At 41.7% G+C, this 25,498-nt stretch overlaps 3 protein-coding genes and 1 long non-coding RNA gene across 4 annotated transcripts; 1 reads left to right on the top strand and 3 right to left on the bottom strand.

Annotated features, from left to right (window-relative positions):
• Nucleotides 1-676: 676 nt before the first annotated feature.
• Nucleotides 677-8,616, bottom strand: LOC308461573 (vomeronasal type-2 receptor 26-like). The gene is made up of 4 exons (XM_080978585.1): nucleotides 7,765-8,616; nucleotides 6,799-7,026; nucleotides 3,456-3,582; nucleotides 677-1,814 (listed from the first exon to the last, which is right to left on the bottom strand). The coding sequence occupies exons 1-4, from the start codon at nucleotides 8,596-8,598 to the stop codon at nucleotides 904-906; spliced, it is 2,100 nt and encodes a 699-aa protein (XP_080834711.1). The 5' UTR covers nucleotides 8,599-8,616; the 3' UTR covers nucleotides 677-903.
• A 3,611-nt stretch (nucleotides 8,617-12,227) lies between these two features.
• LOC308461534 (olfactory receptor 6F1-like) lies at nucleotides 12,228-15,346 on the bottom strand. The gene has a single exon (XM_080978531.1). It carries the CDS (start codon nucleotides 14,875-14,877, stop codon nucleotides 13,942-13,944), a length of 936 nt encoding a protein of 311 aa, XP_080834657.1. The 5' UTR covers nucleotides 14,878-15,346; the 3' UTR covers nucleotides 12,228-13,941.
• Nucleotides 15,347-21,026: 5,680 nt separating this feature from the next.
• LOC308461564 (olfactory receptor 10R2-like) lies at nucleotides 21,027-22,530 on the top strand. The gene has a single exon (XM_080978573.1). The coding sequence runs from the start codon at nucleotides 21,658-21,660 to the stop codon at nucleotides 22,522-22,524; it is 867 nt and encodes a 288-aa protein (XP_080834699.1). The 5' UTR covers nucleotides 21,027-21,657; the 3' UTR covers nucleotides 22,525-22,530.
• Nucleotides 22,531-24,080: 1,550 nt separating this feature from the next.
• LOC308461580 lies at nucleotides 24,081-25,269 on the bottom strand. Its single transcript, XR_013978912.1, has 2 exons — nucleotides 24,888-25,269; nucleotides 24,081-24,851 (listed from the first exon to the last, which is right to left on the bottom strand). It is a non-coding gene; the product is annotated as an uncharacterized lncRNA (long non-coding RNA).
• Between the last annotated feature and the right edge of the window lie 229 nt (nucleotides 25,270-25,498).

The following is a 25,498-nucleotide window of genomic DNA, read 5'->3' as shown; positions in this document are numbered from 1 at the left end:
AGGGAGGCAGTCTGTAAAAGCTGAGGCCGGGATCAGGGCAGGGTTCAGGCAGGAACTGGCGACCAACAATGTTGCTTCCGCAACTTGGGAGTGGGGCTGGCTGGCTGGCATTTATCTGCCCTGAGGCATAGGGTGGCCCCGATCCTCAGGTGACTCACCTCTCCTGGCCCGGAGGTGAGCACTCCTCCTGTGGGAACTTAGTTCCCTCCGCCTCTCTGCCCTAAGCCTCTACAACCCCGGAGAGGCTGGAGGGTTATCTGACCCAGAGGCAACCTCAGCTTCCTCTTACGGGGCTGAGAGTGGAGCACCTGCAGGCAATGGGTCCTCCATCACCTCAGGAGCCAGAGCAGGCTCACCTGGTGCCTGCACCTGAGGATCCAGCACAGGTGAGGACCCTTCAGGCTCATGCCCCAGCCCTGGCTCAGATGGCTCTGGAAGCGGGGAATCCTGTGCAGGCTGGAATTCCTCAGGTTCAGCATCCGACTCGGAATCCCAGGCCATCACAAAGAGGAACTGCTTCGCAAGATTTTGGGAGGTTCCCTGTAACCCAACTGCCCCTCTCCTTCCCTTCCCTGTTCCGATGGGAGTCCCCTGACAATTACCAAACAAACACACATGATTATTCCACTAGAACTACTGCTTCATTTATTTAAAATGAGAAATAGAGCGAGGGCTGAACAACTTTGTCTGGATTTTCACTTTTGGGAATATGGCAACCCTAATAAAGCAGTGATTTTTCTCTCACACATGTATCTGTGTAACTATCAACATATTCAAAGGGCAGGGCCTTCATCCTTCATATTTATGGTGGTAGTGGTTAGAAGTTGAATCAACAGTGGTAAACAAAAGCTGGTAATAAAGTGAGGTGTTTTCCCCTCATAGCATATAGCAAAACACAGATATTTAATTCTTCATTTTGTTAATGCTTATTATCTGTTCCCTAATATTCAGCTCAGGCCTCAACAAAATAATATAACATTTGGGGGAAAAGATGCAACCTAATAGACCAGCACTGGAGGCTAAGATAGAGAAGATCTCCACAGCTACTGTATATTTCCCCTTGGTACTCAGGTAGGATGGAACAAAGGACAACCAAACACTGCAAAATACCAACATGCTGAAAGTGATAAACTTTGCTTCATTGAAAATGTCTGGCAATTTCCTGGCAAGGAAAGCCACTGTGAAACTAATTATTGCTAGAAGGCCCATGTAACTAAGGACACAGTAAAACATAATCACAGTCCCCACATTACATTCTAGTATAATTTCCTCAGGCATTGAATGCTTGTCAACATCTGGGAATGGGGGAGAGATTGCCAACCACAGTATACAGATGCCTGCTTGAATAAGGGAGCAGGAAATGACAATGGAGTTGGCCAGCCTTCTCCCCACCCACATTCTCATCCTGGATCCTGGTTTTGTGGCCGTGAAAGCCAGAATCACAGTGACAGTTTTTGCCAGTACACAGGAAACAGCCACTGAAAAGATGATGCCAAAAGCAGCTTGTTGCAGGAGACATGTCATCTTTTTCGGTTGGCCAATGAACAGTAAAGCACAAAGAAAGCATAGCAAGAGGGTGACAAGGAGAGTATAGGTGATATTCTGGTTGTTGGCTTTGACAATGGGAGTCTTGTGGTTCTTCAGAAATGTTCCCAGTACCAGACTTGTGATGAAAGCAAAAGAAAGAGCAACTATAGCTAAACTGATGCCTAAAGGTTCTTCATACGACAAGAAGCTGATGCCTTTGGGAATGCATATATCTCGTTCCTTGTTTGGATAGTTTTCATCTGAGCATTTAGTGCAGTCATTCATATCTGGGAAAAGAAAAGTATTAACCTTAGCTCACATATATACTATCAGTCCCAGAAACATCCCATGCCTTTCCCTCAAACTCAGAAAAAGAAATGTATCTATTCAAATTGGCAAATACTAAGAAATGTTGTGGGGACTTGTTTAATTGCTTTGGAGCTATGTGGTGCTATAATATGATTTTGGGCTATAATGGCAAGGATGTGGTAAGCCAGGTGAGGTATGAAAAAGCATCCCATGACTGTGGTGAATAAAAATTGACCATATTCTCAGTTTTGTGAGAAAGAGGAGAGAGATACCTGCCCTTAGATTTTAGAATAAGGAAGCAGTAGAAGAAGATAGATGGTATTACCATGAATCTGAAAAACAAGCAGAAAAGCTGAATAGTGTGCAAATACCTTGATTCTACGAAAATGCTTTGTAACCAATCAGCATGTAACATGATATATCCTCCTGATGGCTTAATCTAAGCATCATGCATAAAAATATTTCCTGGGCACCCATGAGATATATAGGCTTTGGAATCCATTTCCCAGTATCATATTACTGCAGTCTCAATAAAATACCCCCACATCCTGGTGTGATTATTGGCTCTGGTTAGCACAGCATCAGACTCTTATCCATAACAGCCCCTTTGAAAATACCTTATTTTTCGCTCTATAAGATGCACTTTTCCCCACCTAAGAAGTAAGGGAAAATGTGTGTGCATCTTATGGAGCAAATGCAGGCTACGCGGCTATCCCAGAAGCCAGAACAGGGAGAGGGAGCCCTGTGCAGTGCTCCCTCTTGCTGTTCTAGCTTCTGGCTTCATGCGACTATCCCTGGCTTTTGCAGGAGGTGGGGGAAGAGACAGGGCGCGCAGCTCTGTCCCTTCCCCCGCTTCCCAGAAAAGCCCCCAAGAGCCGCGCTCCCTTTCTTTTTTTTCTTTTTTTTAATGAATTTTATTAGTATTTTCCACACAACAACAACACGAAAGATATCAAAAAATAACAATACACAACACACAAAAATCAACATTTGAAAACAAAACAAAAAAACCCAAAACAAAAACAAACAAACAAATCCATATCTTACAAGTTAATATTATAAACACTAAAACAACGAGAAGACATTGACTTCCACCAATCCCACAGCACCTCCTTTATCTCTCATTGTGTCTTCCTGTTTTCCTTTTAAAGAGCACACAGCTTTTGCGGGAGATGGGGGGAAGGGACAGAGCGTGGCTCTGTCCCTTCCCCCACCTCCTGCAAAAGCCCACAAGAGCAGTGCTCCCTTTAAACAGTTCACCACTCTTGGCTGGCTTTTGGAGGAGGTGGGGGAAGGGACAGAGGGCAGGTTAGCCACACACAGCCTCTTCCGGGCAGGGGAAGCCTTCATTCCGCTGCCCGGGAGAGGCTATGCATGGCTATCCCAGAAGCCAGAACAGCAAGAGGTTGTCCCAGAAGCCAGATCCCTCTTGCTGTTCTGGCTTCTGGGATTCAGAATATTTTCTCTCTCGATTTCCTCCAAAAACTAGGTGCGTCTTATGGTCTGGTGCATCTTATAGAGCAAAAAATATGGTAGCTTGTTAGCCATGGCTAGATTTAGATCCCCATTGTGTGAGGAAACTAATTTCAATTGACTGTGCAATCATTTATGTCTCTTACCTTTCTGGTTTGAAATCTTGCCTTCTGGACATAGGATGCAGTCATAACAGCAAAATGGCTTCCCTTCTTTCACTTTCTTGCTAGATCCTGGTTGGCAACTTTTAGTGCAGGCCGAAAGAGGACAGGCCTAATTCATAAATTAAAGAGCAGAATGATGAACAGAAAATAAGGTGTTTGGAATCCCTCAGGTGCTAGACCCAGCTTTGTGTTACTAAAATGACACAGCATTTCAGTAGGGTATGAATTGGCTCCCTTGAGGGCACCGGACACTGTAGAAGCAATTACCAACCCTAGTCTCAACAGCTACTATGTGAGGTGGAGGAAATCATTTGGGGACATTTGATGAATTCAGTCTCTCAATATTCTAATACAAAACTGACGTGCAGCGTAAATTAATAATGCAGAGTTTTAAAGAATAAAAGAATAACACATCATTTTTTCCAGCTTTAGGTCTCTCTGTGACCCCATCACTTGGCGGAGAATGCTGTAAAGGGTACAAGCCATCCACCATTTTAGTAGAAGCAATTACCTTGCCCTGCTTCTTAATAAAACATTCATCACCTTCAAACATAAATTCGAAACCAACATTGGTAAGGCATGAAATTGACAATAAAGAAAATTCTAGTTCTTCAACAAACAATACATCCCTCAATTCTGCATCTAGGCATGGCAAATAACACGTACCTATACCTGATATTGGGCAATGCCGCCCCTCAGCAAGACAAATGCTGTCCTTGCCTTTTGGCAATTTGCTGAGTGTTGTAAAGCAGTCAGGGCTGTTCATTATGATTCTGGCAGAGCCAGAGTCCAAAATGTAGCTGTCTGGAGAAATTTTCTTTTCTTGCGGCGGCCAAGACGAAATGCGTCCGTTTTCCTGTCTCATGTGGATCGCTCGCTTTTCCTTGGTTTTTCACACGGCAATCTTTCTTCATGTGCCCGAGCTTGCCACACTGATAACATTTCTTTGCCAACATGGCACGATCCGTTGAGCGTTCTTCGGTCCCATCTCCTCCTGAGAATCTGGGTTTCTGGTTAGCAGGGCGACTCAAACTCTTCTGGTCTGCCTTCTCAGCTTTTCCACGCGTTTTTCAGATTCCTCCTATAGACGGGTTGTTGCGTACACCATCGATAAATCTTCTTGCCTCATGCTTTCAAGAGAGGCTATCACAATATTAAAGCTTGGTGGGAGACTGTATAGCAGGTTATAGACTTGATCCAGGTCTGGAAATCTTTTTCCTCTCCTTTGCAACTGGAGGAATAACATGTGCAAAGTCTGGAGATGTGTAGTTAAACATCCACCTTCAAGTAGCACAGTTCTATACAGTCTCCTAGTTAGTACAATTATTGAACCAGCACTGTCAGACAGGTGTATCTGATGTAGATGATCCCAGTATTGTTTGGCAGAGTCCAAATCTGCAATGTGCAGGACATGTGGTTCCTCTAGAGCCAACAAAATGTGTGCTCTGGCTCTATCATCCTCTTCACATTCCTGCTCAGAGGGTTGTGGATTCAAACCAGTTTCCACACAGTGCCAAAGTCTATCACATTTTAGAACCAGTTCATGCTTGAGAGCCCAAGTCAGGTAGTTCTTACCATTCAGACGTTCCATCTAGGCAGTGTTGCCAAGATAAATAATTCTGCAGGTTGCTGAGCTGACATGGCTTCTGCTCCTTGCTGCACCGGGTCTGCTTCTTCAGTAGCGGCCTTACCACTGGACCTTCAGTCCCTTCAAGGTCCTCACCAACAGCACCTTAATTTTCCAGCTTTAGCAATTCACCATCCATAAAAGACTGGGCCCCATAACCTGACGCGCAGCATAAATTAATAATGCAGAGTTTTAAAGAATAAAAGCTTTACCGAGTTAAAATAAACTTCTTCATAAACAACATGGTTCCAAACAGTTTGACTAAGATTACTTACTGACTCTGCTCACAACTGAGGCAGACTGACTCTGAAAAGTTACAGAGATCACAAAGAAAAACTGGCTGCTAAGTCACATGTCAGGGTGACTCAACAGCTAGCAGTTAGGCCTGAATAACTTTAGTAGGCCCTAATGATTGTGCAGTCCCAGCACTTCCCAGCCTGCTTTGCTGCTTCTGCTCTCATGTGTCTTTGTCACATGACAAAAACGTCTTGATCCATACCATCAGAATGTGAAGTTAACTATCCAACACATTGGTTTCTTTGATCAAAATATGTAATTAAATATGTGTTCTGAGAGAAAATATGCATATTAAGTAAACATGTTCATTGAACCAGTTTTGTTTTTTAAAAGGAACTGAACTGAGCTATTCATAAAAATATGCATCAATAACAGTGGGAAGATAGCTTAGTTGTACAGAGAGTATACAAAAGTAATATGTAAATTAATAAGGAGAATGGCAGTAAATACCAGTGTGTGCCATGACTCCTACACCAGGTTCTTCACCTCATCCCTGTCCTTCCCTTCTTCCACTATCTCCAACTTCACTACCACCCCTCCCCTTTTCTCTTCTACAGCTCCCCTAATAACTTTAGTTGTCTCCTCTATACTTCCTGCTGTCAACTCTCAGTTTCTCCCTCTGGCCTCATTTCATCCCCTGTTGCCTTCTTCTCATGAAAAATCAGGACACTGAGGAAGGGGGAAAGGATACCAGAAAGGAATGTTAGTCACAACTGGTACAAATTGAAGATAGGGCAGGAGTGGTTGGGGACTTTGGAGGTACTCATAGGACAGTAGTAGGGGATGTTCAAGGGGCAGCTGACACATCATTAGAACCAGAGGTGCCTCCATCTCTATGGGCACAGCAGGCTGTGAGGCATCAGGAGTAGTGGGAAACATACTCTAGAAGAGTGAGGCAGGCAAGGGAACACAGCCCAGCTCACTAATTGACCAGGTGGTACCATGAGGCTTGTTAGATCTGGGAGGAATTTTGTGGGCACTCAGATGACTCTAGGCTTTCTGACCCTGGATCATTTGCAGACGTGGGAACCTGGCCTTACTGTTTGAGTCTGGACTTTGCTTGTTGTATTGGACTGGGACCAGTATTTGACCTTTTGGACTATCTAGCATTGCTCTGGGGACTGTTTGCACCAGTGCAGTGTACTTCCAGTTATGTGGGTGGTTCAGGACACACCTCCACCCATTCACCCATGTCCTCCCCCCCCCCCGCCTTTCAGTCACATTTTATCCTATCTTCATTTTTTATCCTTTTTTGGTCCACACTATATCCTCCTTTCAAAATAAAACAAGTATTTCACAAGTGTTCATCATCAAATGAAATCAGTTTTAAAGATCAGGTTAGAACAACAGGGCTCCTTTATTATTAGACCTTTTGCTAAATGCCTGTGACTTGGATTCTACCTGGTTAAACCAGCTGTGCCAAGTAATTACTTCTTTATCAATGGTGAATGCTTGATCTGAAGGCGCTCCAGGATCTATCCTTCCGACTCTGACTCTATGAAGGGATTGATTGGAGAATATAATCCAATTGATAATATCCAAGCTAGATGCTACCTCCCCATTCTTGTTGAAGGATACCACATCTCCTGCAGTGTTATTAAATGAGATACGTCTCAGAATGTGGTGGAGCTAAATTGTAAACAGAAAAGACAAGTGTTTAGAAAAGGCTGCACTCTAATACAGGGCTCAGCAATCCTTTCTCCTCTGAGGCCAGAACCTACAGTGAGTGGAGTCAGGGACAAGCATGTAGAGAGCCAACCCATTTTCTCCCACATAAATGTTTTTCTCTCATTCTTTCTGTCAGGCCTCTCTCTCCCTGTTACATCCCTCAGGCAGAACAGTGGTGTGTGACCCCCCGCTCTGAGGAAAAATTTGCAGGCTGTCAAGGGTGTTTCACAGCCAAAGGAATGCACATGACAGATAATTATTTATTGTCAAGAATATCACATTTGCTTCTACTCCTCTGGATGCCTATACATATATAGTAGCTACACAGCTACACAGCTATTTGCAGGTTTGCTGTAACAATTGGAATAGCAAGAATGCTGCTCATCTCTGTTGACTGTTACCACTGCTTCCTGACTGTTAGTGAAATGGTATCTCAATGGGCCACAAAACATCTCCAAGGAAATGCTTATCATGTACTGAGGGGTTTCTGTTCAAACAAGGAGACAGCCATCATTGCTCTTTCCTCAGAGAAACAAAGACACAGCCATCATCTGTCCACAAAATTATAGATTCAGTTCCTCCTCATATTCCATATGCCTGAACCCTGAGAGGAAAGAGCAAGTTGACAGTATTTTGGAAACCCATACATTGTGAAGGAATAAAAGTGCTCTTCCATGTTGAGGATGTTCAACCCGTTACCTGCCAAAACAGTTGATTCTGATTCTTCACTCTCCCTCCATATGCCATTCCTATGTGTCTGGGTCTGGATGTGGACATAGCATGTAACGCATGGGCGATGGCATAGACAGCACTGTGGATACTGTAACTGTGCCCTGTCATACTCATTTCAAAAAATGATCCTGGAAGGTTCTCTAGCTTCTCTTCTCCTGTGCAAATGTTCCCATCCACCTGGTCTGCAGTGATATCTGGGAATACACAATCAAAAGCCTGTTGCCAGAAGTCCCTGATAAAACCATCCCCATCTGTGTTGGAAGGGTTTCTGTGCTCAACATACTGAGGAAATCCTGGTGGGTCACTGAAGTGAATTTCAAAGGCTATAGCACCATTGAATAGTCCCGAATCCCAGTTTCTTTGATAGACAAATGAAGTGAATTCAATCTCAGCTGTTGTTATCCAAACTTTACTTTTTACATTATTTGTCATATCGTGTTCTGATAGGTATGGAAGCCATTTAAAAAGTGCCATAGAATAAAAGTCTCCATTGGCCACCACTACATTAGCCTTGCTGCTCATTATTTTATCATGTATTTTTGCCCCCTGTTGTAGCATATCTTTAATTTCAGAGATGAAACTAAAATTGGGAATTCTTTCTATGAAGGCAAAACAGATGCCATTTTGAGAAAACAATTGAAGTACTGTATGCACAAATCTTTCCCCATTGCCATTGTCCATTGCAGTGACCCCAATCCATGTCCACTTGAAATGCAGAAGCAAAGAGATAATTCCCTCATATTGAAGGTCTTCCTGGGCTGTCAACTGGTAGAAGGAAAGCCCTGGGATTTTATCATTCATCACTGGAGCAGAGCCATAAATGAGCTAAAGAGGGAATGGAGGAAGGGACGAGACAAAATATAATTTCCAGAGTTATTTCAAACTATTTATGTACATTATATGATGAATTCTGTTGGCCTCATGCTGTCTTTCATTTATTCAAAATAGACACATTCATATGAGCTGAAAACTGGGATAATTTCCCATTTCTGCTTGTTAAACATTTGATCTGATGAGTGGGGACAGGCACTGTGTCATTTATTTATTTATTTATTTATTTAGATTTTGTGTGTGTCATTGCTGACTTTGGTAGGTCTTGTAGGTTGAATAGAATTGATGGGAGGGACATATCTCACCCCAATAAGAGGATCAGCTACCTGTACATTAGATATTATTTAGCTTTGTCAGAACTGTAAGTTCCGAATTTATTTTTCTAGAGCTTCTTCTTTCTTATTCATGATGCACAGAACCCAGCCCAGAGGAAAACTGAGATTTCCGCCTCATTTTTCCACGATACCTCCCACTTCTTTTATGAAACCATATTTCAATTGTGAACCAGCTGTTCACTACTATTACTCCTTTCAAGCAATTATTGATTGTTTCTGCTACTTAACATAACTTCATTATGTGTTTAATCTTCCCCAAACCCATTTCTTTTGGGGGTGGTGTGGTGAGAAGGGAGAAGGATTTTAGTGCCAGTTACCTGTGTATTTGAATCCTGACCCCCCCCCCCCACAAACACACTGAATGCACATGCCATCTTCGCTAAGTAGAAAATGCTGCATACCCAAACATAGGTGGTAAGGGAGAAGTCCATTATCCCACCAGTGGACTTTGGGATATCAGTCTCCTGGAAAGGGGAGGGGGTTGAGATAGAGAATGAATTATTCTCCCCTCCCATGCAAATTTACTGCAAAGCAATGTTGTCATTAAAGTGCATAGTAGAAATGAAAGGCTGGATACTAGAAAGCTCCCTCTCCTACAAGGAATGCTTGTGATAACAGGATCTTTTCTGGAGTGGGGGACCTACACCCTGAATTGGTGCTGTGGACCTAGCCTCTTCTTTTCCACTTTGCAATCTAATAGAGGTATTGCTCATAAGTGTCTTACCTGTGGAATCTTATAGATATCCAAAATGGTTGCCACATAAAAGGAGATTTCAGAGTCGAGTCCCCCAATAACCCCTGTTAGATTATTTTCAGTATCACATACATAGTTGGGGACACATTTCTCCAGTTTGGATAAAAGTATCAGTGTGGCAAGATACGTCCTCCTTGCATTAATATAGCTGTCATAGATATGGAAGCCCAAGGTGATATTGGGTAAAATGTGGGAGCATCCATTGATCTCCTTGACTGCAAATGTCAATGCCAGGATGTGCTGGTAAGCCTTGGGCACCACCCTAGAATGAGAGTTGCAGATTGTTTCAGAAGCACCTTCAGCACTTGGGACATTTAAATATCTATTCAGAAGTTAATCATATTGAGTTCAGCTGGGTTTACTGCTAAGTTACTAGACTGTTAATCTATACATCCCGACCAAGAACTAAACCTAAAAGAGCACCATGGAGCTTACTTTCCATTGTGGGATCAGTATATTTTCACTGTATTCAATATTTCTTAGTATATATCCCATAAATTGGAGTTTGTGTTACTCCCTTTATTCACAGTTGATTCATGTGAGTTTTCAGATCAGTATGTTATATTTAAATCAAAGATAACTGAGTTGACATTTGCAGCATCAGCCATTGTTCTGAAGCTGCTGCTCTGGGACTGATCATGAGAGGCTGAGTTCTTACACAAGTTCTTCAGGCAGTACTGGTGGAGGTTCCTCCATGAATGTTGCTGAAGTGGATAAGAAGCCACCATGGGAAACAATGCCACCGATGATGAAATCTCCTGGCTGATGATAGATGTGAAGTGGACGATGAGGACCTTGGAGCCTGCATTTTGCTATGTGAGCCTCACACATGTAAGGAAATAGTTCCAGCAGAAAGATCACTAAAATAACCATCCTTAATACAATACAATCTTCATTCTACACAGAGATCACTATTTTTCTGGCAATCCTATGAGCAGCATCTCCAAGATGAAAATTGTCTACTTTGAATGGTAATTTAGTTTCCTCAGAGGCTTCAATTTGGGTACATCCAAACTCAGACTTCTGGATCCCAGACTCTATCTATTCTGATTTGATTTATAGTATCCTTTGACAGTTATCACTGAACATCCACAAGGATTTTTGAGAAGCAGCAGCTTTCATTATAGTCCTCTTAATAATCAAACAGGAAAGTAGTTATTCATTAAGTGCTATGTATTCCCAGTGGAAATGCTGGAGAAAATGTGTTTGTCACATATTCAGAACTGTCACTTTTTAATTCCCTTTGGTTAGATAATAAGGGACCAGTGGTGTAGTGGTGAATTTTGAAGTTAGGAGCTCATCATAACAAACCCTGTAGCCAGTTGGGACTCCAAAATGTAGTTAGCATCTTGGAAATTGTCTGAGGAGACCTGGATCTATATCCCTGATCAGCCATGTGTCATGACTACAATCTATGCACAATAATTACTTGGGAGTAAGCTTTGTTGAATTCCACTATTCTAATATCAAACAACAGTAAAATTTGGAAGCTTAGTTACTGCTTCATCAACTTCCGAAAGCAAGGAGCATCTTGTGCCCTGGGAGATGATGACAAATCTGCTGTTCTACAGCTCAGCAAGGGAGAGTAGAGTTTGGAATTACCCAAGACAAGGGAAACCAACAAACCAATCAACCACCAGAAATAGTATATGATCCCTCTCCACACAATGGTCTTCTCTCCTTCACACAGTCAACGTTCTGATAATGCTTCTTGCATTGTTACTCAACTCACAAATTAAGAAAAAGTAGAGTACAAAGCATGTTTTTGTATGGGGAAAATCCTTGTTTTGCCCTCCAGGACCTCTAGACAAAATGAAGTCATGGAGCCTCAGTTTCAAATCCTAGCCATAGTAACTAATGCTGTGTTAGGTGGTCCACTCCATCACATACAACTCAACACACTCAGCTTCCCATTCCCTTATGTTTCTGTCTCTAAAGTACTCAAGGGCTGCTTCAGTGCTTAATCAATAAGTCATCAACACCTGTACTGTACTTGAGCCTATTCTAGCTCACCCGCCCATGCCAGAATCCAAAACAGACCTAGAGCCACACGTGCCAGAGCCCAAAACAGAGCTTGAGGCACCCAAAACAGAGTTCGAAACAGAGCCAGAGCCAGTCGTGCACACACTTTTTTTTACCCTCCCCCAACCCGGACATTTGCTTAAAATTGTAAAAAAAATTGCCCAGATGAGCATGTAGGCGCCCCAAAGGACATGTCTGGAATTTCCTGGACGTATGGCAACTAACCCTATGACCATTGCAGAAACTAGGTCTAGGAGGGGGAATATCCTTTCCATACAACCAGATCCAAGCTACTGAAGGCCTCATATGCCCCTCTGTCCAGAGGTTCTTCACCATGAGTTTATTTGTGGCATTATTTCTATACCCTTTATTATCATATAATGAATGTTTCTCTTGAACCTCAATGCAATGAACTTCTTTCTTAAAAAAAAATATTTTTATTAGTTTTCCAATACACTCTCAATAATAGCCAAATTATAACAATAACAATTAATTCCCCAATTATACACTTATCAAAGTCCCAATCAATCTCCAGTTAAAGTGGCTCCCCATGTGATAGTTTGGGTGAGTTTCCGATCTTATATCACTGTGTTTCATAATCTTAATTAATGTCAGCTACATTTCAATTACAATAATAATCTTTTAGTCAACAGCTACATAATTAATGATTTACATTTGTGATGTTACAATATATAAATTTATAAAGCTTCAAGTGAGGAACTCAAACTATTATCTTTATTCTGCTCTGCATGTGAAAACTGTTATATCCATGGAGATTCCTTCTGTCCATATAGTATGTTGTCTCTTCACTTCCCAGCTGTTGTTTTCTCCCATCATGGCTTGGGGCAGAACTGAATCTTGAAGTTTCTCAGAGGTCTTATCTCTCCATCCCTTGCTTCGATGTCTCAGAACAGGGAACAGTCTGCTCAGGGCCGTCTTTAACATATGCGCCGCCGGGGTGCAAAAATCTGCCCAGCGGCCCCAAATTTAGTTTAGCCACCCCCAAATTAACATTTATTGAGCTTTTTTGGGGAGGGGGGAGCCAAAGTTGTTGACCTTTTGGGGGAGAGGTGAACTCAAAGTGGGGGGGGGGGAATAGCTCACCTGTAACGATGCAGCAGAAATAATTGCTTTTGTTTCCTGACTCTTTGGGAGTATTTGGTGCTATGGAGTAACAGAGCGACGAGGGGGGGGGACTATCGCTCCATTGCTTTTCACTGTCACCAATTGAGAGGGACCATATACAGTAGGTAACCCCAGAATTTGGTGCCCAGGTGCCCCACACCTCTTGCAACCCTGAGTAAAGACGGCCCTGAGTCTGCTAAAACACATTCTGTCTCCCTAGTAAAACATGTCACCATTTTCCCCCTCAGCCTAGGAAAAGCAATTTTTGAACAAGCTGAAGATTTAATACTCCTTTCCAACTCCCAGAATCTCTGCAGCATTCTTTTCACAGCCTCCAAATTCTTTTCCTTCCAGCAAGAGATTTATGGCCCAATTAAACTTTATCTTAGATTACATTCCATCAGTAGCACACATAAATCTCAGTCTCTTTTTCCTTGTCTGTTGCTTTTAAGCAGAGGTGAGGAGGATTACTCTGTCTTTCCAATAGTCATACTTGAGGTACCCCTCCCTTCCTTTCTTCATTTCAAATCACACACAATTTCTATTTTTGCTTGTTAATATCAACATTACTCCAATGTCCCTTCCTCACTTGTAAATATATTTTTATCTTATATTCCAGATTGCCGAATCATGAATATATAAAAGAAACTTAGAATAAACAAACTGTGGCTTCCTTCTCCCCATTTGACTCTTATGCCGAAGAAAATCTTATCTCAATTCAAACCTTTGATCCATGTAGCTGGTATATTTGACCGTATGTTTTTGCAACCCTTTTGCATCACGCGCCTGTACTTTAAAGCCAATTAAAGATCCAATTAAATGGAGAACCTCTGCTTCTTAATGGAGTCATAGGAGGGGTTTCGCCAGGTGAAGTGCTTTTGCACTCGGTGACTCCCTGCCTCCCATATTCCAAGCAAAACCCAGGTACCAATATGAGCTGTGAGTGAAGCCCATTTCCCCTGTCCCTCTGGGGAGTTTGCAAGGATGATTTACCCTCTGTCATCCTTGTTTTTCGTTCACTGACGATCACAAGCTGTTGTGGGGGATGCCTCCATTAAGGCAGTTGGGACCATAAGCCTAATGCAATGAACTTCTGATTGCATCCTTCACTTCTTTATTTCGTAGTGTGTAGATGAATGGATTCAGCAATGGAGTAACAATTGTGTTCAATATGTTGACAATTTTGGTCATTTCTAGGGATGTCCGCTTAGAAGGTTTGACAAAAAGAAAGATGGTGGAGCCATACCAAATGAGCACTACAGCAAGATGGGACGAGCATGTGGAGAAGGCTTTTTGTTGACCTTGCACAGAAGGGATGCGTAGGATAGTGGTGATAATGCATATGTAGGAAAGAAAGGTGATCAGACAGGAGCCCAATATGACAATGATGGATATTACAAAAGCTGCCATCTCAATGTCATAGGTATTGGTACAGGAAAGAACTATCCAGGAATCAATGTTGCAGTAAAAGTGATTGATCACACTGGGGCCACAGAAAGACAATCTTGTGATTAGAAAGGCCGGTATAAAAATAATGAGGAAACCACATAGCCAGGAGCCAGCTGCCAGCTTCCTGGAGAGCTCGTTGTCCATGATGGTGCTATAGTGCAGGGGATCACATATGGCCAAATATCGGTCATATGCCATGACAGACAGCAGGAAGTATTCTGTGCATCCAAAGGCAAACACAAAGTACATCTGAAGGATGCAGCCAGTGAAAGAGATGCTTCTGCTCCTCCCCAGAAAGATGGCAAGAGTCTTAGGGATAGAAGCTGTAGTGTACCATATTTCTAGAAAGGAGAGATTACATAGGAAGAAGTACATGGGAGTATGGAGACGACGATTTGCTATTACCAGAATGATGATGGCCACATTTCCCAGCATTGACATCACATACATGATAAGAAAGAGCATGAAGATGGACATCTGTAAATACTGAGATCCTGGGAAGCCAAGAAGGATGAATTCCATCACTTTTGTTCCATTTTGCGATCTTTCATTTGTATTTCCCATCAATCTTCTTTTAACTGCTCAAACAAATAGCCAAATTAACAGATTCATTATCCACCAGGAAATGATACAATATTATATTATGTGATGGTGTGTGTGTGTGTGTGTGTGTGTGTGTGTATCCAACATGAACCTGCCCCTGCACCTTTCCCATCAACCTGTTATCTGTCAGGACTCCCCCCCTCCCAAATACTCTGACTGGGGCTTTTTTAAAGCTGGAACTTGCCCGAACTGAGTTCCTCAGCAAACGAATCGAAAGGGTAGTGATATAATAGCAAGATGCAAAGTCATACAGAAATATATCACCAAAGGCAACTGCTTCATAATGAGGAATATAAACAAGCAAACATATAAATTCCCAAAATAGTCTTTTTCTTTATAATAACTTGTGTATTTGATAGAGGCAATATCAACTCTATTTGCAAATAGAACGCTGTAGGGCCTCTTTCTGTTCTTCCCTTGGGAGATATGTATATAGAGACAGATTTGCCCATTTCTCTAAACTAATGATTGTATACTGCATAGTCTTCATGGTACAGGGTAAATCAATTAATGTACTATATACATAATAGTATTAAGATCACCATAGCCATTCTAAAAGATGACGGGAGGCATTCATAGTGAATTCCAGCACCTCTTTTTCTAGAAAAATATCACTGACTCTCACTATCTTGTAAAGTGAAAAGATCCTTCTTCATTGTTGCTATCTGCTAACAAAATACTTTCCAAATGGAGGCTCACCCAGTACCCTCACTGATTTATTTATTACTTGCTTTTGACTTCTGTTTAAACCTCACTTTATCTACCTTTTTCTGTCGGTATCATCAAACAGCCCAATAGTGTGTGTATTCCCTAAGTGGGCTATCACTATAGATAAGGTTTTGTTCCATGTTACTACTGTATATTGTGAACCTAAACTATTGGTGGGGCAACAAGGATAGCCTTCCCATTGGACCTTAGTCACTGGAAGATTGATACAGGGGGAAGGTACTTTTGAGGTGTTTGGGTCTCATGTTGCTTAGGACACTAGTGGCTGCTTGCTGCACCAGTTGCATCTTCTGGACTATCTTCAAGGGCAGTCCCATATGGAGTGAGTCACAATACTCTACTTGGGAGGTTACTACGGCAGGGATTGATCCTAGATTATTCCAATCTAGGAATGGTGGTGGCCAGCAAACTAGCTGCACCTGCGCATAGTCATGCCAAACCACTGAACCCACCTGAGCTGCATGGAGTACCTCAGGTTACATGCCTTCTCCTTCCAATTGATAGGTTAAATAAAGTTAGATTAGAATTTGATTTTTAAAAAGCCTCTGTCAACAATGATTTCAACATTATGAATATGCTTCTAAAAAGAAGGAAAGAATATCATTTTTAATTCTCTTTATGAGGTACATCATCACATATATGATGTTGTCCACAAAGTAAAACTATAAAACTTAGTATAGAACAATAAATAAAGCCTATAAGCTTTAAAACACAAAGTATCATGAAAGTGAGATCACTGCTCCTCCAAACACACAAACAAAACAGCACACTCAGCACAGAACCAAAATGTGCACAATAAAACCACCAACCATGCCACAGGAACTTTAAAACAAAATTTTAAAAGGTCTTGAAATATAAAGAAAGCATGTGAATGATATTCTAGAATAAAAAATTTCCCGTTGTTTAAATTACTGTAAAGTAGTATTGGAGGGAGGGGAAAATGTGTTCCTGCCATAATATGATGAAGTTGAACGCTTATGCAGTATATACAAACTGACTTTCATAACGTACTCTTTACTTATCCATCACAAAATGATATGTTCAATTTCACTAATTTATTTTTAATGCAGTAGTCTCTCTCTCTCTCTCTCACACACACACACACTACTTGAGATTACAATGCAGGGGTTCATGCCATTCACATTCAAATCACTTCTAGCTCACACCACTTCTAATCAAATACTTTGTCTTTCTAAATGGAGAAGGTACCCCATTTTCTGTCTTGTACAGATCCACATCCTTTGTTCCCTTTCATGGCCCATTGCCTTATCAGGAAGCTGGAACTGCTTCAGGAGAATACAAAAAGTTGAATTCTCTCAAAGTTTATATTCCGAAACACACTCAAAAATAGAGCCACTTACCAACTATTTGCTGCTCTCTTTGTATCAATTAACTTATAATATATACTATTCTTCCACTTTTACTATTTTCAACAACTAATTGACTGTCTTATTCTTTCTACTCACCCAGTTAAAAATTCAGGTAAGGATGCTGTCCTGCACAGCTGTTTGTAACTCAAATTAATTTAGTTGAATAAGAAATATTTATCTTATTAAAAGCCACGTCTCCTTTAAGATTTCACCTCAGCTTTGAAAATATAGCCCTATCAAGTCTTAAACAACTATGGAGGAAAAAGAAATCCCTTAGATAACTTAAGCTGTGCTGTGTTCCCACAGGCCCTTCAACACAGAGAGTGTAGGAATACACCAAGGGATTTGAAGGACAGACCGAGCATCTGGGACCAATTCTAAGCAATCTGTCACTTAAGGTATTATTCAATCCCATTGAAGTGGACTTTTTAATGCATCTTGAACACCCAATTTGTTTGAATTGCATATAATTCCCTGGTGCACTATTAAAAATCCTTGCAGAGGGAAAACACAGGAGCAGGAGCAAACTTGAACAAATTGTAACCACTAGGGGAGAAGTTTTCAACCTTTTTGACTCCAAGGCCCCCTTGACCAACTACATTCTTTCTGTGGCACCTGCCTTAAGGGGGTGACCAGGCTGAAACACAACGACTCCCCTTCCTGCCAAAAATGAATGAATAAAATACCAGGTTAACTTAATTTACAGTACAGCAGACCATCTAATGCCCATGAACCAGCTATTCAATAAGTAGTAGGTGAAAAAACCAACCCACCTGGAGGTGGATCTGCCAAAGATTCCTTCACTCAGAAAGAGAACACTTCACTCAGAAGTGAAAGTAACTTTTTTTCACAGTACTGAGACTGTGCTGAGACTTCCTGTCTCACACTCCCAGACACTCACATGATATAAACAACCATTGTGCTGCTCACTGAGCAGCTGGTGAGATAAAAATCCTAACAGACCCAGCTATTCAATATGCAGTAGGTGAAAAAACCAACCCACCCAGAGGTGGATCTGCCAAAGATTCCTACATGGCCCTGAAGCGACGAATAAGCCACATTGAGAGATGGGGGGGGGAGGGTGGTGCTGCTGGGAAAAGAAGCGGGACGGAGGCATCCCCCCCAACCCTTAAAAGGACGACCCACCACCTCACCCACAAGTGTATGATTGATGCAGAAGCAGCAGATATGCTGTCTCCCTAAGTCTGAGCAGGCTGAGGATACACCCCACTGGCCAGTACTGAGGCAGAATGGGCAGCTGACTGGGTCTTCCTGTCACCTTGATTACCATTCATTCAGTAGGGATACCTGAAGATGGGAATCCGAAGTATGGAGTTCTCCACATTCATATACTTCCACACAAGCAGCAATTTTGATTTATTACAAGGAAAAGAAAAACACAACTAAATGCACAACCTGTCTAGCCAGTTACAAATTAATTGTATGTAGGCAGAGCCCAGTCATTGTTACATTCAAATATTCTATTCTAAATAAATCTTAATTCTCTTAGAGATATGCAGAAGGCGTGGATGTATCTAGCATTATAAATCTACAGAAACTGAGAGTGCTGAGGAAAGAGTTGGAGCAAATGTGTGTTGCTAATTTGCCATTGTAAGAAACTATAATTTAAATATATTTTTGGGGCCTCACTTATTCCTGTATAATAAATGAAGGTGCAAAATTGTTCCATACACCTTACTCTGTCATGCTTTCCTGAGACACTACTGTTGGGGGGGGGAGAAGTTCTTCTCTCTGTAGTTCTGAGAACGGGCTTTTCTTATGTTCTTATTTATGGCTCCGAAATCAGAAATTTACCCCAAAATTAGCTTCATTGTTTGAAGTTGAGTTCCTCCTTAAGGGAGTTGATAACCTTCATATTTGCCAGGGCAAACTGGTTAAGTGTTAAGTAGGTAGAGGATGCCAGTTGTTCTCTTATGTCCTGGACAAGATAGAAAAGGTACTAGGGTTATAGGGCAATTTCAATATTAAACCATGCCAGCCTGCACTGAGGATCTGCTCCATAGAAACAAACCACATAAAAAGTTAAAATAAGCACCAATCTTTTTGACATATTGAATACATTAAAATTTCATAATTAGGGGTTTAAAACCATTGTGGCATTCACCATGTTGTATCTGTATTATTTTTAATGTATTTCACCACATGTTTACACAGAATTTATTACAGAGGGGGAAAGCTCAAAGGGCCATTTTTTTCTTCCCAAGTGGCTACAGATGGTTGGATGTTTACTTAATTACTTAAGTTTAAGTAATTAACTTATTTTTTTACTGATCCAACCCAAGAAGTGGGCAAAATATCCTGAATAATAATAATAATAATAATAATAATAATAATAATAATAATTTTTATACCCCACCCATTTGGCTGGGTTTCCCCAATATCAAATATTGATTATATCCTCCCTTGTTTTTCAGTAACTTAGGCTTTGAGCTGACTCATAATTAAATATTCCCAAGTGTATATATACTGGTGATTCAAAGTAGTCCCTATTGTTGCTGCAATCAAGTCAGTACAGCACTGCCAAATATAATTTGCTTTTAATTGGTGATGCATGCACCTCATTTATTGGTTTGCCAGGATGTCACATCATTCCTCCCATTTCCTCCACATAAAATACTGAGCGAACTACTTTTCCCGCTTCTTACATCAAAACAGGTTTTCGGTTATATTCTAAAGACTATATTCTAAGTATCAGGAAGAGAGAGAAATAAAATACTCTGTGATAATTGTCAAGACGGAGATTCAAGATGCATTTTGGAGGCAATATTTTGAAAGGTAAAACAAAATTTATCCTTCCTTCCTTCCTTCCTTCCTTCCTTCCTTCCTTCCTTGAAAGCACATTTAAACAGTAACTCTGAATTGCATCCAGACCTAAGCTTAAAGTAGACCTACTGAAATCTAACTTATGTCCCCATTCCTTCAATGGATTTACTCAAAGTATTGATCTGATATGTAGAGATCTGAAGGGTTCTGGAAGCTTCTCTGTGTGAAAGAAACAAGCAGAAGGTTCAAGATGTTTGGGTTATTCCTTTAGAGAAGCTGAGTACAGCTGGCTTAAACTGATTCTGTTATCTCATGCTGACTATAAAAATAGGCCAGAAGAAGCCTGGGTTTCACTTTCTCTTTCTATCGCTTTTCATTCTGGTGTGGTGTTCTGTACATAGTATGCTTAGTATTAAAGTTTACACTTGTAAGTTATTGTAAGTTTAAGTTAAGTCTGCTGCAACTGGATTTCTTATGGGCAGTGCCAATTCTGAATGTATTGGATTTGTGAACATTATGCTCATTTACCTTCAGTAGCAGTAAAGCTCTGCTGGATGAAATATTAATTAATTAATTAATTAATTAATTAATCTGGTCTATTTTTGGTGGAATCCTGCAACGTGTTTAAGTTTTTACTCTGCTAACTATACATTGCAATATATTTTAGATCAATATTGAGTAGAATTAATGACAATTTAGCCATCCAGATTTTGCTGGACTGCAACTCTGATCATCCCTGATCTCTGGCCATGCTGGCTGGGTTAATGTGAGTTGGAGTCCAGAAATCTATGCAGAACTACAGGTTCCCCATATTTCCATCACAGGGTCCAGTTCCTCTTTGAATGAGGGAGCATGGTACAGTGGTACCTCTGGTTATGTACTTAATTCGTTCCGGAGGTGCGTTCTTAACCTGAAACTGTTCTTAACCTGAAGCACCACTTTAGCTAATGGGCCCTCCTGCTGCTGCCGCACCGCCGGAGCACGATTTCTGTTCTCATCCTGAAGCGAAGTTCTTAACCCGAGGTACTATTTCTGGGTTAGCGCAGTCTGTAACATGTCATAGTGCTTCAGGTTAAGAACTTTGCTTCAGGATGAGAACAGAAATCGTGCTCTGGCGGCCCAGCAGCAGCAAGAGGCTCCATTAGCTAAAGTAGTGCTTCAGGTTAAGAACAGTTTCAGGTTAAGAACGGACCTCCGGAACGAATTAAGTACTTAACCTGAGGTACCACTGTATATCAGTGAGTCCACTCTGTAGAATTTAATTGGCTAAAACTCTGTGTGAACCAAATGACAGACCTTGAAAAAAGTCCTGCTGAAGCTCATCTAGTCTAATTTCCCTGATTCTCCTTTCTGACACACCTAGAAGGCTGCTTATATTATGCCAAAAAGCATCATTAATGATTGGGAATTCAATACATAGTTCAGAGGTGACAGCCCTAGACACTTGCCTCACACCATGGATGTTCCTTCAGCTCTGGTCACCATGAAAATGAATGAGTGTCGTACACTCATAAGAGATAATTAAAGCATTGCATTTGGAGGTAGCCCAGTATGGGGTGGAAGTTGTGAGTTTCCTATGTGTGTATTTATGTGCATGGCTGATGTAGTCTGGCACCTAGCAAGGAGTTTTCCCATGGCTGCATGTGATCGTACAATCTAAGGGATTTGCTAAGACACTATATGATTTATAGCAAATCAGATTATTCAAATTATGCTGAACTAATTTCTTGTTCTGTTGGTCTTCCTTTCCTTCATACCCCGTGTGTTTCTCTTTCCAGATGGAAATGGAAGCCCTAATCATACACTGATCACAGAATTCATTCTGCTGGGACTAGGAAACCTTCATGAGCTAAGGATCCCTATGTTTGTGGTATTCCTTGCAGTCTATATAGTAATATTAACAGGGAATATAATTATCATGGCAGTTGTGTTGACTGATCACAGCCTTCATACAGCTATGTACTTCTTCCTAGGAAACCTGTCTTTCTTAGAAATATGGTACACCACCAGTGTGGTTCCAAAGATGCTGAAAACATTACTGACTGCCCATGAGGCCATTTCCTTCTCAGCTTGTCTCCTCCAGTTTTACACCTTTGGCTCTTTGGCAGTTACTGAGTGTTTTCTTCTAGCAGCAATGTCCTATGATCGCTATGTAGCCATATGCCAACCACTGCATTATGGAAACTTAATGAACTTCAGAGTGTGCATTCAGCTAGCAATAGGGTCGTGGATTGGTGGGTTTCTGACCCCAGTGCTCACCATAATAATGGTTTCTATGTTGCCTTTCTGTGCTTCTAATGAGATCAATCATTTTTTCTGTGATTTGGCCCCTGTCATCAAACTTGCCTGTGGAAACACACAAAAAGTGAGGTTCCCCTCTTTTCTTATCTCCATCCTTGTAACCTTCTCTCCTTTCCTTCTCACTATTATATCATACTATAAAATCGTCTCCACCATCCTCAAGATCCCATCTGCCAAAAGCAAACAGAAAGCCTTTTCCACCTGCTCCTCACATCTCATTGTGGTTACAGTGTTCTATGGGACACTGATGGTGGTGTATGGTGTACCTACAACAACTTGGTATCCCAACTTAAGCAAAGTCTTTTCTATGCTCTATACAGTGGGGACACCAATGATTAATCCTATTATATACAGTCTGAGGAACAAGGATGTCCAGAATGCATTGAGGAAGCTTTTGACTAGAAAGCCTATATTGCCACTTGAGTGAAGAGAATGTTGGCATACCATGTGAATGTGGAGAAGCACAGATCACTGTAAATTTGTATTTAAAAATTATTGTTTCCATATCTGATATTGGTTTTTTTTATAAAAAATGTACAGATTCTTCTGAAACATACTTATGTGCATATGTACCACCTACACACACACACACACACACACACACACATCCAATCTGTGAATAAGGTATAAACATTGAAGCGTCATATACTTTCAGTGTGATGTGAATGTGTCATCAGCTGTATTCAGAGTTTAGTCATTCCCACTGATAGCCAATATGTGGAGCGTGGACACAGCCCACATCCCAGCCCTGAAATTGTGCATCTTTTTGTCCATTCCATGGATTTTTGTGCTTTCTCGTGCATTCATTATGGATCTCTGGATGAGGATATTCCTAAGTGAATATTGTTCCACATCTCAGGAAATATTGGGTCTCAGACAGCATGGAACCATGTCTGCTCTTAAGCAGTTGGAAACTGAAAGTACAAAAAACTTACCATTGGTGGGGAGAGGCATGGAAAGAAATGGAGGAGATGGAAGGAGACTGCCCCTGCTTACAGATTCACAGAAAAGTCAAAGAAAAGTGTTCATGATCCCTCCAGTGGGGTAATTCTTTATTTGAATATTCTGTGCATCTGGCAATTTCAGATTCTTGCAAGCAACATATGGGACAGCTGCAGAACAGTGTGAAGAGCTTTCAAACCTGGGGGAATTAACAAGCTGAGCATATATCAGATCAATATAAAGTATTGATGGGCCAAAGAGCAGTCAGGGTACTCTGGGTGGTGGCTTTATTTCAAATATTAATATTGAACAGTTTGAAGTGACAGGGTGCATAAAAACTCACTCCTTTTGAAAATAAAACATTGGCAAGGTTCATGAGTTTAATTAAAGCTTTACTTGCAGAACTTGCCTCAAAACAACAAAAACATCAAAGATGCATCCAAATATTTCCATAGAATATATTGTGCAAGTCCAGCACAGGCTCAGCACCTTAGAAATAAAATATGAAATACTTCAAACAGATCTAAAATCAGAGGTCTGTCTCTCCTTACAGTCTCCATTTTTCCTGGAGCTGTATTCACGCACTGGAGGGGTTATTTATACACCCTTACTTCCACAGAACCTGAGATCAAAGATTCAGCCACCACCCTTCCAATTTACAATTCAATACCTCTCATATGATCTAAGGTTAAAACCACCACAACAGAGCTACCAGAGAACAATAACAATACCGAATTATCAACCCATTTAGGCAGCTTAGAGAGCTCTTCTTGCTGGCTATACTCCAGTGGAATTTTCCAATGTTAAACCTTTCGGCAATACATAGAGCCATTCTTATTCCAGTGTCAATTAATTAATTATACTTTACAGACCTTGTATGTGCACCCCTGCCCCATCTCTATTTTAACCCTTTGTGTGTTCGGACAAATGCATGGAAACAGCTTTTATCTTCTCATGATGGCTGCAAACCTATGATAATTACAGTTGTGAATCGAGGGCCCGACCCCGCTATGTGAAATAAATACACAAGGACACGTGATATAAGGTTAATGGGCAAGAAAAGGCCACAACTTTATTGATTACAGCAGTGAAAAGGTATTGGCTTAGGCATTGGATGACTATAGGTGGTGGGTTTATTCAACAGTAGGTGGAGCCTGTTGATGCTCATCCAACTATAGGCTCACCCCCTGATGTCACCGAGGGTCGTGCCATGGCCTCCCGCCAAGCAGGCATCGGACGGAATACACGACCGCCAGATTCCTTTAACGGAATAACCCACGGTAGATAGCATAGGCGATGGCCACACCTAGCCCTTGACACAGCACAACACATGAATCCAATGCCTAACCGCCACCCGAGCCGCAAAGGGGCTCGCCGCCAATACCCTCACAGCTGCAACCAATCCCTAATGCTACTAATGATGCTGTCCAACCAGATGTTCCCAATGTCTGTCAGATGAACTCCGTCATTCCGGTACATGGCTTGGTCGCCGATCCGGATACGGTCATGATAAATGACTCGGCCATTCATAAAGCGTACCCCACGGGCTACCGCCCGATTCAGGAGTTTCCTGGTTTTTTCAATGGCCATACAGTTCTGCGCACCGCGCCAAACAATTCTTTTCAAAAAGGAGGACCAGAACACCATTGTTCCTGGGCACAATGCCGCAATCGCCTCCAAGTCTCTTTTTATGTTCCGCAACAAGTCCACGCTTCTCATCTTAGTAAGGTCATTCTCTCCCAAGTGAATGATAAGGATGTCAGGAGGGCCAAACGTGGCAACTCTCCCTCTCAGCAGTGGCATAAGCAATGCCTCGTCTCTCCCTCTCAGCAATGGCATACGCAAAGCCTCGTCTCGAAAACCAGGAAACTCGCACTCCAGGTGGCAATCCAAGGTTAGGGGTGAGGCCACAGCTAACTGACCGTACGTGGGCCGAATGGACTATACCACGGCCACAAATCCAGACGCTTCTGAGAATGGCTGAGAATAAAGGAAAGAAAAATATGGGTAAGTAGAGGTAAAGGAGCAGAGCGCATTCTAACGAGTGTAACCTTTATAAGCGTCGGATTTCCACCGGCCCATTTCCTTAATCTTATCCGCTGGCAGGCCCAAGCGTGCAGCTGTTGTGGCGGCGCCAATCCTGAGTGAGTGTGCCGCATAATCCTGGGAAGATAAACCACAGGCATCAATAGCTTTGCGGAGTGCCCTTGTGAATTGGTGTCTCAACAAAGGTGACTGTGGAAAACATGGGTCTACTAAAGAATGTGATAGCGGCTATGTGTATCCTCAAAGTTTTCGAGGCTCAACCTAGGCCATGAAGGTGTGTTAAGTATTGCAGAACGTTTTCTGTGGAGGGTGTAACATTGGTGGAAAGGGAGGATACTTTGGACCTGAACCCCATGAAATCACACCAGACCTTCTTATATGATCTAAGCGTAGAGGGTGCGACAGATGCTAAT

Source organism: Podarcis pityusensis (genome assembly GCF_964106645.2).
Source record: "Podarcis pityusensis genome assembly, chromosome: 13".
Classification (NCBI taxonomy): Eukaryota; Metazoa; Chordata; class Lepidosauria; order Squamata; family Lacertidae; genus Podarcis; species Podarcis pityusensis.
The sequence above is the reverse complement of the archived record's forward strand: the minus strand, read 5'-3'. Positions and strand labels throughout refer to the sequence as shown.

Excerpts from the sequence above, each read along its gene's own strand:
- LOC308461573 (XM_080978585.1), bottom strand. The coding sequence starts at position 8,598 with ATGAATGATAAAATCCCAGGGCTTTCCTTCTACCAGTTGACAGCCCAG. Across the intron at positions 7,027-7,764 it reads AGAATCAACTGTTTTGGCAG|CTCCACCACATTCTGAGACG; the intron begins GTAACGGGTTGA and ends TTTACAATTTAG. Across the intron at positions 3,583-6,798 it reads GGCACAGCTGGTTTAACCAG|GCCTGTCCTCTTTCGGCCTG; the intron begins GTAGAATCCAAG and ends TTTATGAATTAG.
- LOC308461534 (XM_080978531.1), bottom strand. The coding sequence starts at position 14,877 with ATGGGAAATACAAATGAAAGATCGCAAAATGGAACAAAAGTGATGGAA.
- LOC308461564 (XM_080978573.1), top strand. The coding sequence starts at position 21,658 with ATGTTTGTGGTATTCCTTGCAGTCTATATAGTAATATTAACAGGGAAT.